We start from the raw sequence: 16,306 nt of genomic DNA, 5'->3' as shown, positions 1-16,306 counted from the left end.
CACCCTGTCTCTTCCTTAATCTGTGTGAATCCCTATGTTGTAATATCAGTGAGAGGCCCGTGTGCTGAAAAAAAAAAAAAAAAAAAACCAAACTAACAAAAAAACCAAAAACGTATGTAAGTCCAGGAAGACCACCAACCACCCCACTCCAGCCTGGCCTGGCTTAGGAGGAGGGACTCTGCCTAAGAACTTAAACACACAGAAGCTTTGGGCCCATCTCACTGAATTTGTAGAGAGGCACAGAAGTGTGGGTAGGGGTTAGAAAGAGGTGACTTACTCTGCAAAAGAAAACAGGAAGAATCTGAAAGGCAAAGGGCTGAAATACACCGCTCACATAGCAAGAGCACTTCTAGATGGGCAAGATGATTCCTAAACCGATTTGACTTAAGAAAAATAGGAGCTCAGAGCTAGAGACATCCCCACTCCCAGAGGAATCTGGAATATTTTGAGGAGGGGCATTGGATTTCCCATAGTTCTTAGAATGAAGATTTTTTTTTTTTTCCTTCGGTACGCAGGCATCTCACTGTTGTGGCCTCTCCCGTTGTGGAGCACAGGCTCCGGACGCGCAGGCTCAGCGGCCATGGCTCACGGGCCCAGCCGCTCCGCGGCATGTGGGATCTTCCCGGACCGGGGCACGAACCCGCGTCCCCTGCATTGGCAGGCGGACTCCCAACCACTGCGCCACCAGGGAAGCCCTAGAATGAAGCTTTGAACCAATCTTAGCCAGCACCTAAGGAGCAGTGGACCTCAGCTGACAGTTTACCAATTGGGAACATGGCCTTAGGTATCACCCTCAAGTGCCTTACCTTTAATGAGAGCAACCACCTCCAAAAGGAGGGTACCTGCCTCCTAGCAGGGTACCTTCCCTGGTAGCGCAGTGGTTAAGAATCTGCCTGCCAATACAGGGGACATGGGTTCAAGCCCTGGTCCGGGAAGATCCCATATGCCACAGAGCAGCTAATCACGTGCGCCACAACTGCCGAGCCTGCACTCTAGAGCCCGTGAGCCACAACTACTGAGCCCATGTGCCACAACTACTGAAGCCCACAGGTGCCTAGAGCCTGTGCTCCGAAACAAGAGAAGCCACCACAATGAGAAGCCCGTGCACTGCAAAGAACAGTAGCCCCTGCTCGCCGCAACTAGAGAAAGCCCACGTGCAGCAATGAAGACCCAACGCAGCCAAAATTAATTAATTAATTAATTTAAAAAAACACACAAAAAACCCCATATGTCTAATTAAAAAAAAAAAAGTAGATTAGAAGAAACTCTATTTTCCCTCTATTGCATTAGTAAATACACAGAAGAGCAATGAAATAAATGGATTACTTCACACTACTGGTTCTTACACCCATGAACACGTATCAGAATTACTTGTGGAGGTTTTAAAAAATATTTAAGTCTAGGCCTCACTCAGCAGTTACAATGCGGGGCAGGACCCAGGTATTTTTTCCAAGCTCTTTGGATAGCTCTGATGAGTTTCCTGCTGGTTGAGTGTCTGATGTTAGGTTGACTGGGGTAGTTTGAGTTCTTTGGGCCACTCTTTGAGGGTACGGGGAGCTTTTTTCTCAGATTTACTAGCAGTAGTGAAGAACTTGCCCTCAGGCTTTTTAGGAGTCTGTCTTGGGTCTTTTTTCCCCAGCGAAGAGGTTCTTTCTTTCTCCAACTCTTCCTTGATTCTTCCCTGGGCCTTTACCTGGGGTCTTGGGCTCCGCATCTCTTGGGGCCTCCAAAGCTGGGGAGGCCTTTCTCTTCTTCCCATGAGGTGTGTACCAGGACTCTTCTTTGGAGACTTCTTTCCTGTGGCATCTTTTTGTGTCTCTACGCTTCCTGCAGCTGGAGTTTCCTTCACTGGCACCAGCAGTGGGATTTCATCTTCAAACTTGTCTTGAGCTTTAGTGGGGGCAGGTACCCTCTACTAGAAAAAAGTAGAAGTAGATTGCCAGGGCACACTGTGCAATCTACTTCTCAACAACTCAGCACAGTTCTCCCTGGCAGGGAGTGGATTCTGTGGGGATCACTGAGACTGGAAGCAGAGAAAGAGGGGGAGGTGAATACTGCAGAGATTGGCCTTGTCTGACCCTCCCATGCCTCACTGCCATTTATATATGGGTCATAAATCAGTCACTTGACCCCAGGATCTGAACACCTTTTGTACTCCTTGTTTTATAGCGATCAAAGGAAGGAGACTTGGTGCCTGTCCTCAGGCATGGAGGGTGGAGGCTCTTCAGTCTAGTTTGAGAGAAATTGCTCCTGCCCTCAGGAAACTCCAAGCTGGGGACGAGGAGGAAGCACGCACACAGAGGACACACATGCAAAGCTGCCGGCAGACAGAGAAATGTGGGCAGATGAGCACTGAGAAAACACAGTCCGAAATTAATGAACAGGGTTGGAATGGGGGCACCAGCAGTTAGCTGGTGTCCAGTATGAAATAGCTTTTTGGGGCTGGGAGTCCTGAGCTGGATTTGGAGGTCTTATTAGCAGGGGCAGAAGACAGTCCAGTACTGTATGAGGTATTCACACAACTGCTCACCCGCTGTCTTTTGGCAATTCTGGTTTCCTTCCGTGGTTTAACTGGAAAGGCCATCTCAAGCATACTCACCACTTGCGTATTAGCAGCGGCCCCAAACAGCCCATGACAGCCTTGGAAGCACAGACGCATACATCGGATGACTTTGTGTACACGGCTTAAGCTTTTCCACAGGGCCAAGGGCATTCCCAGAGTGGTTAGGCAAGGCCCCAGAGACAGGTTCTGGAAGCCAAGTCAGCATCTGGGCCTCTGCTGCTCCCTTCCTCAGAAAGGGACCTGAACAAGGCTCCTCCAGGGTACAAAGTGACCACCGTAATTTTGCACAGCACTTCACAGCTTAAAAAGCGGCTTTACACGAACAAGTTGAACACCCATCTGATCCTCACAACCACTCCATCAGGCAAGAATCTTCTACACTTCACGGATAAGGTAAATGAGGCTGGAAGAGACTAAAAGGCTTGTTTAAGGTTGCCCAGCAGAGGCAAGCCTGTCCTTTCCACTACTCCACGCTGGCCTCTGCATCACAGCCTTCTGGCCGTGGACATTAGGGATCCAGAGCATTAAGGGACCATTGAGTGAATCTATTAAAGGCCAATTGTCATCTGCATTTCAATCTAGCGCTGAACACTTCAAGAGAAACACAAACAGGGAGGATGCCCGGAGAGAATGTCTTGGAAGGCTGCCCACCTGGGCTCTCCAGCTCTCTGGAGAAGATGGGAAAGCCACGTCCTTATCTCCAAACTGGCTCACATTTGCCCGGGCCTGGGAATCTTTTGGAAATTGAGAGCCTGGCCAAGAACAGCGGGTAGCTGTCGCCCTGCCTCCCGCCCCCGCGGACCCCTCCGGAGCCTGCGCCCATATAAGGGCAGCGCTTCCCGTCGGCCGGGTAGTGACGCGCCGCGGGCCACGTCAGAGGCCGGAGGGGAGGGGCGGCCCCGCGACAAGAAAACCAGTGACGCCGGTAGGGAGGGAGGAGGAGGGGCAGAGAGGAAAGGAGGAGGGGAGGGCGGGCTTAACCCCTGACGGGGCTGTCACCTCCGAGCCTCGTCCTTACGCTATGTGTAGAAACGTGGGTGCAACAGGGGGTTAGCGTGCGTGATCACTTTCTGTCCCCGTGTGGTAGCAGGTATTTGTATTCTGGGCGATCTTATCTTTGGACGCCCAAGTGTGTTTGCAGTCTATTTTGTCTCAAGGTGTCAAGGATGCGTATTTCACGTTACAGCCATGGTGTGTATTTTTACTTTGGAGACAGACGAGGAACTTTGCTGGGGGATGCTTGAAGAAAATCACATCTCTCCATTGTTTTCCTTGTTAAACAAACAAAAACACTCTTGGCACTTGTGCTTCCGGAGACCCCCAGAAAGTCTCACTAGAGGCGCTGCTGTAAGGGACTCGCTTCCCTTCTACTAAGCTGCCTCTCACCGCTGCCCTAGCCAAGTCAAATAAAAAGGGGTCGGCCCTAGGGGCTGAAGGGGAAGAAGCCTAAAAAAGGAGGGTTTCAAGATGCCTAGTGCCCTGTAGAGGCCAGGAAACAGAAACAGAAGAGAAATTGCAACAAGAGAAGCTCAGGGCTCACATTTCAACCAGGCTTCTTCATGGAGTCTCCATTGGGGGCGGGTGTGGGGGGGGTTGTCTCATTTCTGAGTCCAGCTGTGCTGGGGTAAAGCCTGTTGGAGTGCGCCCCCCCAGGCCTACCTTGTCTCACCTGAAGTTGGGAGGGAAGGATGGGTGAGGGGAGCAATGGGTAGTACACAAATTCTAAGATGAAGGGAGAGGGGGTACACTGCAGAGGGTGGGAGAGAAATAGGACATGGATGGGAAGAGTCAGAAACCCAGCCAGAGGCTCACAGCCTGTGGGGTGTTGGGGCACTTGGCTGCCCTGTCTGGGGGAGGAGTTCAGGCATAGGGGAAAGTCCCCAGGGCCTCCCAAACTGTCCCTTTGCACCCGCAGTGCTCACCCACCCACTCTCCCTACCCTACTTAAGACCCACTTCCTCTCTGTAGTTCCCCTGGTAGAGAATTGTCTGGTGAAAACCCTACCTCACACCAAGCTCTGGGCCCAGTCAAAGAGTGGGAATCACAGGTATGCGGAGAGATAGTGACCTACCTTGTCAGGGGATCTGCCCAGAATGTGGTCCCTTTGCCTTGTCTGCAGACATCTCCCCACCCCTGAGGCCTAGGCTTGTGGGGGGGTGGTGATGGTGGTGGGGAGTAAAAATGGTTTTAAGCCTGAGAATTTAAGAGGATGCAAAACAGAGGCCTTCCTTTTTCAGGGACCAGCGTTCTGGGGCCGGATGATGCCAAAGGTGTTGAGGAATAAAAATAATGGGGCAGCATTTGTGTCCCACCTTGGCCGTACTGCACAGTGGGTATGAGTGTGGCCCCTGCTAGCCACTATGAGGTCTCAGGAAAGTCCCCAACCTCTCCGAACCTTAATCTCCTTGTCTGAAAAATAGAAACAAAAGTATTTATCTTATTGGTTCTTCTGAGGGTTAAAAGAGATCGCTTCTAAAGCATTTTGTACATTAATCCCTTCCACAATATTTATGTATTTGGCACAAGGTAAACAGTAAATAGTAACTGTTATTACTATTAGAAGTAGTGGCAGTAATAGAAGTCCTCTCCAGGACACCACATGGAAAGTTAGCCAGCATTATCAGGTGTTCCAGGGTTGCCTTTGGGGGTCCCCTATCCCTCAGTTTTCTTCTCCCTCTGGTACCTCATCACCTCCACCACTTCCTCCTCCATCCTGATCCCAACCTGGCCTCGAAGAAAGGGCAGCGAGCACAGAAGCACAAGATAGGTGTTTCTGTCCTGGCTACACCCTTACTGGGGCCTCAAACTTCTTATCACTAAAATGGGGAGAATCCTTTCTGGCTGGCTTCCCTTTTTGTGGAAGTTAAGGGAATAAAAAGTTTGTGGAAAGACTGAAAACTGTCTCAGCCTCAGCTCCTATGCCTACCCCCACCCCCTGCCCTGCCCCGCCACCTTTGCTTACAGCTCTGTTGATGGCTTTCCTTTAATCTAGTAATTCTCCTTTTCCCCTCAGGGAGGAAAATATGTCCTTTTTCATTTCATTTCATGACTGCAGTGCGAAGCCCAGGACAGGGCATGCAGTTGGAGCTCAATAAAAGCTAGTTCCCTTTTGTCTATCTTAGTGATGGGACCAGAGGAGGTGGCCCCAGTAGAATTTGGGGAAGCAGTCTCCATCCTCTGGGAGGTTGACAAAGAGAGGAGGGCAGAAGGAAGGGAACCAAGTCCTGGCACTGCTCAGACTCAAGGATTTCTGCTGTTCCCATCACAGAAAGCCCGACATCACCCCCATCTCCTCAGCGTGACGTTGTGCTGACTGTTTACTCTAGGTTCCCAGGGCTGGGAGAAACCTCTGCAAGCCTCTACCCCCTGAGGCTCCACTCCTCCCAGGAGGAGAGCAACTGTTCCGGTTAACAGGGAAGTCCTTTGGTAACTAGTTCCACTTCCTCACAGCTAGAGCTCTAAACTCCGCCCCCCCATCCCCCTGCCCCCAACACCCACACACAACCCATTTCCTCTCCTGCTGATTTGTGGAAACAAAGAACCCTTGTCCTCTCTTTGGTTTAAAAATAAGACACTTGTTTATCTTACCCTTACCTCTGGCCACAAAAGACCTGGGCTCAGTCTGGCTTCCCTCGGGGTAGGCCCCCACTCCTGGGCACAGGGCAGCAGCCCCTAGGCCAGCCATAGCCCCACCCCTCTCTCTGGGGCGTTGAGCCACACCCACTCTGGCTGGGCAGCCTGGTCCCAGCGCTGCCCCTGAGTACCCCTGGCTGCTGTCCAGGCAGCAGCCCTCCTCAGTGTGGCCCCCCTGCACACTCACTTTTTACCACTATGACCCTGCATCTGCAGTGGGCCTTGCCCAAGGTTGGGAGGAAGCTGCCTCTGTAGAAGTCAAGGTTTCCTGCTCCGTGAGATTTTGCCTGACTTCCCCAGGCAAACTGCCACGTAAGGGAAATAACTTGAGTCAGAAACCACTTGAGTTCACGGCCACTCAGAAACTTCTCTGAGCCTCAGTTTCCTCATCTGAGAAGTGAGGGTGGGGGAGCCTGCTTACGGAGTGGCCGTCAGGATCAAGTGAGATGTGGTTGTGAAGGTGCGCTGTAAACAGTGCGACCGTGCGCGCCGTTACTTCTACCTACCGCCGCACAGAGCCCAGGTCACCACCGGCAGCCATCTCCACAAGGCAGATGCCTTCCTCAGACGTCACATCAAGCCTCCCCTCCTTGGGCAGCTGAGCGCATCCCACTGTGTCCTCAGCGCTTACTTACCCAAACTGTACCACAGAGAGCAGCACCTGTTGCTTGCAGGTGTGGGAAATACCCTCAAGTTCTTTTCCATGGTTTCTGTGCTTGTCTTATCTGCTTCTGCCCCCTTCTCAGCATCATGAGAACTTAAGCTCATTCTCTCTTGATCCACAGCCGGTACCTCTCTGTTCCCCCACAGCATAGAGTAACAAGTATACTGAATGGAAGCGTGGATTTGGGAGAGGGCACAAGCCAGATGGCTTCTTAGGGTAAAACTTTATTTTTAACACATAGGTCTTCATAGACAACTCATTCTCTGGCTGTAGAGGGGTTTTGTGTATTTTCCTCTTATGAATCAAGCTAATTTGGGATCCACTGGGCATTCAGAAAGGCAGCTGCTTGCAGGAGGAGCCCAGAAAACCGAGCAGAGTCAAGCCCTGAGGAGATGGAACCGGGGAGTCCCTTTACTTTAGAGAATAAAGGTCTCATGGTTCCAGCTCTGCAGACTGTCCCTCCCAGCCCTTCTCACCTCTCACAGGTGTGGCAGAGGGCAAGCACACCCAGGAGCTTCCCGTCTGAAAGCTGGCTGGCACTGGCATCAGTGAGCTGCCCCTAGTTGCTGAGGCAGATGAGCCGCTGAGGTGTGAATCCCTGGCCAAATAAATTCCCTGCTGCCCCAGGGAGCAGAAGGTTCTAGAAGGCAACAGGATAGCGTTATCCCTGGCTTATCAAGCAGACCTAGAACTGGGATGGAGAGGGGTTTTGAATCTCCCTCCAAAGGTCCAGAGAAATTTCCCCGGGGTCAGTCATTGTAACAAGGGTTCCTTCTCACCCAGCAAGCTCCCCAGAGCGGTGTTCTCTAATAGAGTCAGAGCTGTGTAACGAGGGGTCGGGGTTCAGGCTGCTGTGTCGAACTGCTTGGGTTCAAACCTTAGCTTGAGCAAGTAACCTAATATTCTCTGCCTCAACTTCCTCATCTGTAAAGTGGGAATTACAAGAGTTTCTATCATATAGGATTGCTTGTGACTAATGAGGTAACGGGTACATAACACTTGGGGCTCAATGAATACTGTTATTATGAGAAAGGATCTTACTTAAGAAGCCTTCTAATCTATTTCTCTGCTGTTATGAAATGAAGTTCTCCAAACAACAATTATATGCCAGACATTGAGCTGGGCAATGGAAAATCAGTGGTGCTTGAGACAGCAGTTTTCAAGATGCTTCCAGACTGGTGGGGTAAGACAGACAAGCAAACTGTAATGAGACCAGGGTTTCTGGGTCAGGGAAAATATCCCACCAGGCCAGAGAGGGTGTCCCTGGGGAGATTTCTTCCCTGGGGAGAAACTCATCTACCTCCAGGAGGAAGGGGAAGGCGGATTAACCTTTAGTAATGACCTCTTTTGGCCAAACTCTGTGCTAGATATCTTATATATGCTATTTCATTTCACCCTTATAACGATCTTTAGAGTAAGTATTAAGCCCATTTTATAGATGAACAGGCTAAAATTCAGGGTGCTTAAGCCACACTAGGGGGTCAAACTGAGACTTAAATTCAAGTCTGCCTGACTCTAGAGCCCAAGTTCTTTCTGTCCAACTGACAGAATGCGAAGGGCAGGAGTAGTTGCTACTCTGAAAACTGCTCAGTTTGAGCCCTGCTGGCCTTTGCTAAGTCCTCCAGGTCCCTCCCTCTGGCCAACAGGAGAACTGTCACTTTGAGAGACGCAGCTGTTTCTTCAGTGGGTTGGTTTCCATCCATTTTTAATGGCCCACTGCTGTGGTCTCCCTGTCTCCCTGCAGACTAGCCAGGGAGTTTCACTGCAACCGAGTACCATGCTCTGACCTGTCAATGTTTAATGGCAGCAAGAATCTTATCTCAGTTACCCAAGTTGTTTAGATCACCCTGGCACAGGGACCTGGGATCGGGGGAGGCAGCAGATGGCAGATCCTTCAGTCAGCCCTCTGCATAGCAGAGGGAAGAGAGATTATTGGAGTGAAAGGTATGAGAGGGCGGGAGACATGGAGAGTGGCATGAGAGACACACTATAGTGGGGACAGAACACCCAAGTGCATGTTTGTATAGCTCTGACCTCACTCTCCTCCACTCCGCCTCTCCTCAGCCATCTCCAGCCGTGAGTATGCAGGGTCTTTCCACTGCCCTTTTACAGAGCCTTCCTGGGAGACCCAAAACATGGGGGACGGGGGGTGAGTGGATGAATTTCTGTAGGGTTTAAACACAGATTTCTTTTAAGCCCATTCTGGTGTCTCCCTGGACATCTGAATCTCTGTTTATTTTCAGGGGGGAAACACAGCAATATTTGTCATTGTTATGAACTGTTGGAAAACAGGGACATAAGCATGTTGCAAAGGTCACACTAACCATATTTCAGCAGAACACTGCCATTAACCTATGAGCCCTGAGTCCTGGCTCTAGAGTACCCTGAGAGGGAGGGACAAGTTCCAGTCTCTCCCCCAGTGCCTGTGGAATGCCTGGAGCAGTTAGTCAAGGTCTATTTGGGGAGTAGAAAGTCATGGTTCAAACACAGCACCAGAGACCACTCAGGTGTTTACAGACCTTGTCTAATAACCCAGCCTCCAAGCTGGGAGGGAGAGGAATGGACTTGCTGCCTTCTCCAGTTTCCCCTGCTCTCTGACTTTCTCACACCCCGTCACCATTCCTTGCCTTCCCATCTTCTTTCTACCCAGTAGAGTCGTGCCCCTGGATCCGATGTGTCACTCACAGCTGGGAGCCCGGAGAGCATATTCTCAGGACAGAGGGAGGTGCTTGGGAGTGGGGCCGAGGGCTCACCATTAGTGGCAGAGGATCAAGAGAGGTTCCTAGTCCTGGGATTGGTGGGGCGGGGGCGGGGGCAGAGAGGTACCACGGAGTTGGATTGACTTGGCCCTGTCCTATAGGGGCTCCCTGTTTGGTGGGGGTTAAAGAGGGCAGGATGCTTTCTTAGGAAGACTTCTGTGGGAGGCAAGTAGAAACAAGGACGGGGAAGGGTGATTTCATACTTATTTCGCTCCTAATTCAAATGGGAAGAAAGCCAGTTGAATGGATCAAAAGTGGCCAGCATATCAGACAAGTGTTCACAAAGCCTGGACCCTTGATTCCTAGGTTGGATTTTTGAAGATTGAACTTCTAGAGGCTGGGAAATTCTGAATGACATTCCTGAGACTTGGTGGTATCAAGACTGAAGGCATGACAGAGATGGAACTGAGTCTCTCTGCTCTGAAAAACTCATGCTACCTCATGTGTACCTGGGGTTTCCACACTGATCAAGTCTCTCTTCCTGATCTCTTCATTGACCTCTCAGCACACATGCTTGGCCTCCCCACCAACACTTCACAGCCTTTATCCCCAGAATAGCTCTGATCCTGCAATGCACGTGACATGTATAATAATGGTCCCTATCTTGAAATGTTATGAGAATTAAATGAGATAATCCCTGTGGAATGCTTAGAATAGCACTTAGCACACAGTAAACAGTGCATAAATGTGAGCTATTATTACTGGAGGTAGTAGTAAGAGGAAATAGGCGAGCAATTTAGTTCCAACATCAAGGCATGTTGCTGTATAGTCCCTTGTCCATAGTTAATCCCTGTATGATAGAGCTTCACAGTAAAGAAAACTCCACTGTTCAGTCCCCTCTAGGCCCTAGCATATGCCAAGCCCTGAATATAACTGCATTCCATGTACTTTTCTTTCATACAGCCACAGACTCACGACTCATTGGGCACCTACTATGCTCTAGATAATGGCAGATCAAGGTAAATAAGACAGAGCCTGTACTGTCAGCAAACTCACAGTCTACTTAGGGAGGCAAGAAGGATGTCTGTGAAGGGCCCATTGACAGTGCAGCACCCCACCTGGCCACTGAGTGCTCAGATTATGGGACTGGCCCCTGGTGCTCCTTAGAGCTCAGAGAAGGAGGAGAAGGGAGGGCCTGCTGGGTGGAAGGGGCCTATCGTATGGGTGGGAATTATAAAGGCAAAAGGGAGGAGGTCTTGGGAGGGAGGAAAATGTGCCGCTTGTCTTAGGCCCCATCACAATGTATCCCTACTCTGTGCAAAGTGGTCCAACATTTAGGTCAGCAGGTGAAATGTGCATAGGCAGCTCAGGTGGAATTCTCGGGGCTGGCTCTGCCTGTGGCCTCTGGGAGTCTCCTGAGGGCAGGGGTAATCTTGCTGTAAGAGGATTACTATCTCTGCCCTCCCCTCCCTCACTAAGGAGCTCTTATCATGGAGGGCTTTGGGTAAGGATTTACTCATTCAGCCACTATTTATGAAGCACTTACTATGTGTCAGGTGTTTTTCTACACATTGGGGATACAACAATGAATAAAACAGACAAAAAGTCCATTCCTGGTGTGGGCAAAGGGGTGGTGGAGGTCAGATAATAAACAGGATAAATAAGTAGACTATGTACATTCTATGTTGGATTGCACTGTGGTAAGTGCTAAGGAGGAAAATAAAGCAGGGGACGGGGTGAAATTTGAGACCAAGTGGCTGGGTTGTGAGAAGGCCACAATCCCACCCCAAGGAGGTCACTCTCTGATGGGTGGCTCTCATTTGAGTATAAAGAAGAACTTCTTGGTAGACCTGCAGCTTGCAGATGCCCAGGCCCAACCTCAGAGAGTCTGATAGCAGGTCTGGGGCCAGGCGCAGGAAGGTGATGCCATGGACCCACTCTGAGGGGTGTTGCTTTCTTGGGAAACCAAATCCAAGAAGGATGGCACTGATTTTTTTCCCTGAGGAAGTTCCTGTGGGAACCCCAAGAAAACTGGACAGAAGGCAGCTTCAGCAGTGTCACCCAGCCCTCAAGCTATGGGGCATCTCCTCATGCCACTCCTTCTTCCTGAGGCCTAGACGCCATCCCTGACTCACCAGAGAAAAGGAGGAGCTTGGAGTTCCCAGCCAGACCCTCTACTGGGCAGGGCACAGCTGGGTTGGGCTGAAAAAGGGGGAAATCCAGTCTGAGGACAGAAGCATGTTTTGGGGCTCTGCCTCCTGTGTCAGTCCTAACTGCTCAGGGCCAGTGAGCAGTGGCCCAAGCTCAGCCCAGATGCTGCTGTCCCAGTATTTTACAGCAATCTAAATTCTCATCTTTGCAGTCTCAGGGCACCCAGCTCTTGCAACAGAAGGGAAATAGCCTAGTAAAACTTCTTGGAATGATCTGTTTATTCAACAAAGTACTTACTGAGCACGTACTTTGTGCCAGACATAGTTCTAGATGCTGGCAGTACAGCAGTGAGCAAAACAGACAAAATCTCTGCCCTCTTAGAGCTTATATTCTACTGGAGGCAACAGATGGTGAACAGATCATAAAAAATATATTTCTATTTATGATAAAGGCTAATAAAGAGGGAAGCGGGATAGAAAGCGTCAACAGCGAGCATAATGTTGAAAATTTAGATGGACTGGCCAGTGGAGGTCTGCTGGAGAAGGTGACTTTTGAATGAAGACTTTAAGTAAGCCAGGGAGGCATGAGGCTTTCTGGAGAAATAGAATTTCAGGCCAAGGAAATGGCAAGTGCAAAGGCACTGGGGCAGGGTGGTATGCGGCAGGTTTGAGTTATAGCACGGTGGCCAGTGTGGCTGAAGCTGGGAAAGCAAGGGGGAAAGTGAGGAGATCGAATCAGAGGTAGCAGCAACCTTGTTGGCCACAATGGGGATTTGGGCTTTTACTCCCACTGAGGTAGGGAAGCCAAAGGGGAATTGTGGCAGAACAGTGACCTGATTTGACTTATATTTTTAAGGGATCGCCTCTGGCAGCTGTGTTGAAAATAGATAAGTGGGACAAGGATGGAGGCAGGGAGACCAGGGAAGAGGCCACCAAAATATGTCTGTAGGAAATGATGGTAGTTTGAATTCGGCTATTAGCAGTTGAAAGGTAAGAAGTGGCTGGATGTTTTAAAGGAAAAGCCCGCAGGATTTGCTGATAGACAAAGCATGGGTTGTGAGAAAAAAAGTATGTGCCTATGCCAGGTACTATAGGAAATCCCTTATATGCAATATCATTAAAATTTCTCAGTAATCGTATAAATGAGGTTCTATTGTTATATTCTACCTTACAGATTAGGAAACTGACAGAGAGTCTAAGCGACTTGAAAAATCCTGTGGCTAGCAAGTGGTGGAGCTGGTATTTAAATCCAGACTTCCACCAAAAGCAGACCCTGAGCTCTTAGCAGCTACAATGTAAACATCTCATCCATTCATTCAACAGCTCTCCATTGCACATCTACTCTGCAGAAGGCACTGGCCTAGATGCTAGGGAGGCAGAAATGAGTAAGAGACAGTTCTTGACCTTGGAAAGCATATGGTTTGGAGGAAGAGACAGATATGAATAGAAATACAACAGTGAGATAAGAGGGCAGAGTCTTAAGCCCTCAGAGGAATGGGTAACTCTGCCCACTGGGGACAGGTAAGAAAAGACACCCCAGAGGAGGTGATGTGTGGGCTGGATCTGGATACCAAGTAAGACTCTGCCAGAAGAATAGGGGGTGGAAAAGCACTCCTGGCTGGGGGAACAGTGTGTGCCAAGGAGGGAAGTATAACGGAGTCTGGGGCACTCATAGGACTGGACGTAGAGTGCTTTGCTTTGGGAGGAGTTCAGGGAGGCCTGGGAGGCAGGAGAGGAGCTGGAGTAGTTAGCTGGGCAGTCAGGCGTGCAGGAAAAAGCTTACCCTGAGGACAAGGGGAAATCCCTGTAATCTTCCAAAGGGGAGAGAAGGGCTTAGATCTGTTTTCCAAAGATCCCTCTTCATGTCTCAGGTGGATACCAGGGAGAAAAGGACATATTTTTCCCTGTTTCAGGATGACACGACCTGGGAAATCGGGTAGGAATGTGAGAACGGGCACACGTTTCCAGGAAACAAACAATACTTTCCCATGCGTGTGTGTCTCTGTGTGTGTATCTATAAATATACCCAGCACTTGACTGGAATCTCACACAGGGTCATGACAGCATCCTGCCACACTCCCTGAGCTGCCTCTGCTGCTTACTTTCCTCCTCCTGGCAAGGCTTATAAAGCACCAAATTTCACTACCCAGCAGGCAGGGCCAGGATCTGACCTCTGTCTTATCACTATTCCCCTAGGACACTAAAGTGAGTGTCCAAACTGCAGCACAAAGGATGTGAGTTTAGCCAAAGGAGGAAATATGGAAACCGTCGGATCCAAGCTAAGTGTGGACTGACTCCCTAAGGGTGAGAAGTGGGAGTTTATTTGAAAACCTGACCCACATCCAATGGTTCAAGGTCCATTCTGGTAGTGAATGTATAAGAAGACTCTTGTCCCATCCACCTTGTGATCCTTCAAGTCAGATTAGTGGTTAGAGACAGAGACAGAGAAAAACATTATATATATGTATATACATATGTGTGTGTGTGTGTGTATGTATATATATATATATATATATATACTCACACACACGTATATGTGTATAGATACACATATATGTGTATTTATATATATGGGAAGAGACAAAGACAGACATAAGAAACAGGGGCAGAGACAGAGAGATGGGGCAACCAAATGTTCTCAACCATGACAATCTTCAAGGCCCCAGCTAGGGCAGACCTGTTAAATTGGTACACAGAATTAATATTGATATGCATTGGAGTCCAGCCCAGTTCCCCTTCCACAACCCCAGCTCAGAAATTTGTATCAGCTTCTCCCCCTTCTTGTCAGCCCTGGAGAAAAACAAAAAAACAGAGGGACAGTGAAACAAGGAAAACTCAGACTCACAGGGATTCTCAGAGTGAAGGTCCCTCCCCAAGAGCCTTCAAACCCCTTCTGTTCCAGACCAAGGAGGAACCCAGGTTTCTGTCAGCTCTTCTCGAGGCTGAGCCCTGTCCCAGTGTTGGGGCCTGGGTGGGGGAGGGCTGGCCACCTACCTGCCCTCTGGAGCACTAGGGCTTGGCATGTCTCACTGGGCAGCTAAGCTGAGCCACATGTCAGTCAAGCAGCCTTCCTTGGCTACCCGGCTCATTAGGACCCAGCAGAGACTGTGCCTGCCTTGGGAGACAGCTGAGTCCCATTCTCCACATGACTTTAGAGTGAGGGATACGGTCCCTTCCCTTTGGGCCACAATCTCCTGATCTGTAAAATGGGAATAAAAACATCTGCCTCTGTGTGATCTCACTTATATGTGGAATCTAAAAAAACAAAACCAAGAACAAAGAACCACGCTCAAAGACACAGAGAACAGGTTGGTGGTTGTCAGAGGCAGGGGGAGGGGGGCAAAGTGGGTGAAGGGGGTCAAACGGTTATAAAATTAATAAGTCATGGGGATTAATGTGCAGCGTGGAGACTACAGTTAATAACACTGTATTGCATATTTGAAAATTGCTAAGAGAGTAGATCTTAAGTATTCTCATCACAAGAAAAAAAATTTTTGTAACTATCTATGTATGGTGATGGATGTGGTAATCATTTCACAGTCTGTACAAATACCAAATCATTATGTTGTGTACCTAAAACTAAAATGTTATATGTCAATTATACCTCAATAAAAATTTAAAATTAGAATAAAAAAATCTGCTCCCTAGGGGCTTCCCTGGTGGCGCAGTGGTTGAGAGTCCTCCTGCCGAGGCAGGGGACAGGGGTTCGTGCCCCAGTCCGGGAAGATCCCACATGCTGCGGAGCGGCTGGGCCCGTGAGCCATGGCCGCTGAGCCTGCGCGTCCGGAGCCTTTGCTCTGCAACGGGAGAGGCCACAGCAGTGAGAGGCCCGCGTACCGCAAAAAAAAAAAAAAAAAATCTGCTCCCCATTTTACAGATGCTGAATCCAAGGCACAGAGAGGTTAGGTAACTGACCCAAGTCACTCTCCTACCCAGGATTTGGACCTAGGAGTGTGGCTCTAGCCACACTTTTCTGCCTCTCTGCATTCCCAGCATCAATGAAGGGCTGCTGCAGTGTAATGAAAGCTTTTGATCAATGATGTGAGACTTTAATATCTGAATAAGGCCATCACTTTAACGGTAAGCTTAAATTCCAATTCCTTCATTTGGGTTGGAAGACAGTTGCCTCCATGTGGAGGGTGGTATAGGGCAAATCTTTTTCTTTTTTAAATATTTATTTATTATTTTTAAAATTTATTTTATTTTTGGCTGCATCAGGTCTTAGCTGCAGCACGTGGGCTCTTCGTTGCGGTGCTCAGGCACCTCTCTAGTTGAGGCGCCGAGCTCAGTAGTTGTGGCACGCGGGCTTAGTTGCCCTGTGGCATGTGGGATCTTAGTTCCCCGACAAGGAATCGATCCCGCGTCCCCTGCATTGTAAGGCGGATTCTTTATCTGGACCACCAGGGAAGTCCCAGGGCAAATCTTTGTGTTACCCGAATGTTCAAGTACAGAGTCTATACCACGGTATAGACTGCCCTTCCCCCAAGCAAGAGCACTGCACCGTGAAAACGAAGAAGGCAGTAAAACTCACAGCGTTAGGAAATTGAGATGGTTGAACACCGTCTAGAATCTGGTAGAACTTTAATTAAATGTTCAA

The 16,306-nt window shown here is 49.4% G+C and overlaps 1 protein-coding gene across 1 annotated transcript in view; it reads left to right on the top strand.

Moving 5' to 3' along the window:
* Window positions 1-774: 774 nt before the first annotated feature.
* CHIT1 (chitinase 1) overlaps window positions 775-16,306 on the top strand; it is a 75,758-nt gene continuing 60,226 nt past the window's right edge. The window contains 1 exon segment of the mRNA XM_089917372.1: window positions 775-838. Coding sequence (XP_089773498.1) covers window positions 775-838 — 64 coding nt within the window.

Source organism: Delphinapterus leucas, chromosome 1 (assembly GCF_059928025.1).
Source record: "Delphinapterus leucas isolate spDelLeu-1000000601 "Yukka" chromosome 1, BTC_Dleu_Yukka2, whole genome shotgun sequence".
NCBI classification, from domain to species: domain Eukaryota; kingdom Metazoa; phylum Chordata; class Mammalia; order Artiodactyla; family Monodontidae; genus Delphinapterus; species Delphinapterus leucas.
Note: the sequence above shows the minus strand (reverse complement) of the source record. Positions and strands in the feature narration are given on the sequence as shown.